At 31.9% G+C, this 2,817-nt stretch overlaps 1 protein-coding gene across 1 annotated transcript; it reads left to right on the top strand.

Moving 5' to 3' along the window:
• The first annotated feature begins 456 nt into the window (after positions 1 to 456).
• Positions 457 to 2,186, top strand: LOC119665262 (protein ALP1-like). The gene is made up of 2 exons (XM_038074540.1): positions 457 to 1,348; positions 1,406 to 2,186. Exons 1-2 carry the CDS (start codon positions 881 to 883, stop codon positions 2,129 to 2,131), a joined length of 1,194 nt encoding a protein of 397 aa, XP_037930468.1. The 5' UTR covers positions 457 to 880; the 3' UTR covers positions 2,132 to 2,186.
• Positions 2,187 to 2,817: the final 631 nt, after the last annotated feature.

Here is a 2,817-nt window from a genome sequence, read left to right on the forward strand (position 1 = left end):
GAAACATATTTTTATTTACTGTGCAAGCGCCATCTACATGTCATACATTTTTATGTTTATAAACATAGCCACATTTTATATGTGCAAAGCCTATATGTATAAGATACTGCAAAAATAATAAATATTTGTTATTTCGGTTGCTGATATGTTTTCGGTGATTACATTTTTGCAATTTAGTAAATATGTACACAAATTTCTGTCTCTGCCATGGTAGAAGGTTTATTCAACAAGTTGCTGAAATGTGATAAACATTTTAAATGTTGCTAGCAACATTTTCATGTTTCTGTTTTGATTCACTTTCCGTTGCATACGCGTTTCTACTTTATTTTGTTATCAATTACTTTATTAAACTAAATTTTTATTTACGTTCTCAGGTGATAATGTTTACTTAATTAAAACAAGTTTATTTGTTATATTTTCTATTGATATTTAACAGATTGTAAAAGATGCAAAAATAAATTAAGATAGAAGTTTTTGTTGCTGTGAGTTACTCTTCGGGAGGAATTTATACTTGTTTGGCAAAGTACACTCAAAGATACATTCATAAATTATTGTTTTAAATCTTATGGTGTTGTGTTCTCTTTTTTGATAATTAATTAATTGCATAACAAATGTAAGCAGGGAAATGACACCTAGTACTCGTGATTGCTTTTTGGAAATTAGTTTTTGCCGCTGGCCACACTACATGAATTCCGCAGATTAACAATTCTTACATAAAGTGTGTGTATGCATGCATTAGTAAAAAACGGAGATGAAGGATTTTGACAACAATTTTGACATTTATTTTGTGATTAGCACAATTAAACCGAGTAGAGGTGGAGCAATGTGAAATTAAAAGCATTTTTTAATTATTTATAATTTAATTGAAAATAAGTTAAAAATGGAAAATGAAATTGCCGTCGCTGCTTTGCAAGTGATTAACACTTGCCTTACTGGTGCAATCAGCGCGTTACAGGAAGAAAATAAACGCCGCAGGAAGAGAAAAGCGGGGGCTATTTACTGCATAAAACCGAGATATAGAAGTGAATGTACGAATATTCAAACTTTAATCACAGAGTACAATTTGGCTAGTGATATGAGCAGTTTGGAGTCCTATCTGCTTATGGACGAAAACATTTTCAACGAACTATATTCATATGTAGAGAATAACATACAAAAACAGGACACTCATCTTCGGAAGTCTATACCAGGCAAGGCATTATTAGCAGCATCGATACGTTTTTTAGTGACAGGCGAAAATTTCAGGGAACTGGGTGAAAAATTAACATTGTCGCAGAGTTATTTGAAGGAGAATTTCCTGAGTGTTTGCAATGCTATATACATGAAAATGAAAGGGAGATATCTTAAGGTGATTAAAAAAAAATATAGGTCCTGTTATAGAGATTCAAATTTTATCTATTTTCAGTTTCCTAATAGTAAAGAAAAATGGATCGAGGTTGCCAATGATTTTGAGGATATGTGCCAATTTCCGAATTGCCTAGGCGCATTGGAGGCGAAACATATTGCTTTCACTCCTAGCAAAGAAAAATCTTCATTGTTTTGTAACAATAAGGGCTATACAAGCATAGTTTTGTTAGCACTGGCTGATGCTAATGCTAAATTTCTTTTTATTGATGTTGGGTATAAAGGTTGTATAAGTGATGAAGATGTGTTTTTCCGCTCCATTCTAAGTGATATTGTTGAAAATTCAGACACAATTTTTCCTCCGCCTCGGCTTGTAGGCAACAACAGAAAATTGCCTTTCGTAATTTTGGGAAGAAATGGTTTTCCGCTTCTTAAAAATCTTATGGTTCCATACCCAAAGTCAAATACAGATCCAAAAAGTGTGAATTTTAATACACGTTTAAATCGGGGCCACCAAAGCATTGGACGTGCTCTCGGTATTTTAAGTAATAGATTTCGAGTATTCCAAAGACCTATATTACTAAACGAAACAAAAGCAAAGGCAATCGTTTTATGCTGTTGTGTATTGCACAACTTTTTGATTGAGAAGAGTAGCTGGTACAAAAACCTCTATCCAAATGACATGGAGGAGGAAGATTTTTCTGCCGAATTTATAGAAAATCTAGAAAATGCAGCATTTATCCGTGATAAATTTGCTAATCATTTTCAGAATGAAGGCAAAAGCTAGAATAATTAATATTACTAATAAAGTGTGTAAAATAATTTACTAAAATATTTATATAAAGAGGTTTTCGAACAGAAGTGAAACAACAACAAAAATTTATTTTTTAAATTATTTTAATTAATTGAATTTTTGGCTGATCATACAGCTGTTTCGAGTATTGCCAAATACCCTTCATCAGTGGTCTTGGAAATAATTCTTGTATTTAATTATTCGTAAATAATTATTTTTGAGACTGCAAGTACCAGGAATCGAACTCGGGTCCTGCCAAAATGTGAAGCTCAGAATCAGCGCACCTTAACCAACTGATCCAAAGCCGTACTTGACTTTTTTGTTCGCATATTTTTGCTGGCGTTTTGTTATTAACAATTTTACTTGCTGTATTTATATATTAGAACGAAATCATAAACCAGCTGTAGAATAATTGAATTAATTAATTAATTATATTTTTTTTTATTTTTTAATTGTTAAATCTCAAAACTATTCTATTCGTAGAGGCATTATTTGTTGCATGATTTGTTCTTTCTTATGTATAGAACCTAATCTAGGAACGTAATGCTGAGAAAGTCATGCTAATGTTACTCCACTAGTCGCACGGGCGAGAACCAATATTTATTGGCGAGAACCATATTTTTGTGAATAAGTTGTAATTTAACGTCAAATTTTCCAGACGAAAGTGACTATTATAGTTT

Source organism: Teleopsis dalmanni, unplaced genomic scaffold (assembly GCF_002237135.1).
Source record: "Teleopsis dalmanni isolate 2A unplaced genomic scaffold, ASM223713v2 unscaffolded_contig_4225, whole genome shotgun sequence".
Classification (NCBI taxonomy): Eukaryota; Metazoa; Arthropoda; class Insecta; order Diptera; family Diopsidae; genus Teleopsis; species Teleopsis dalmanni.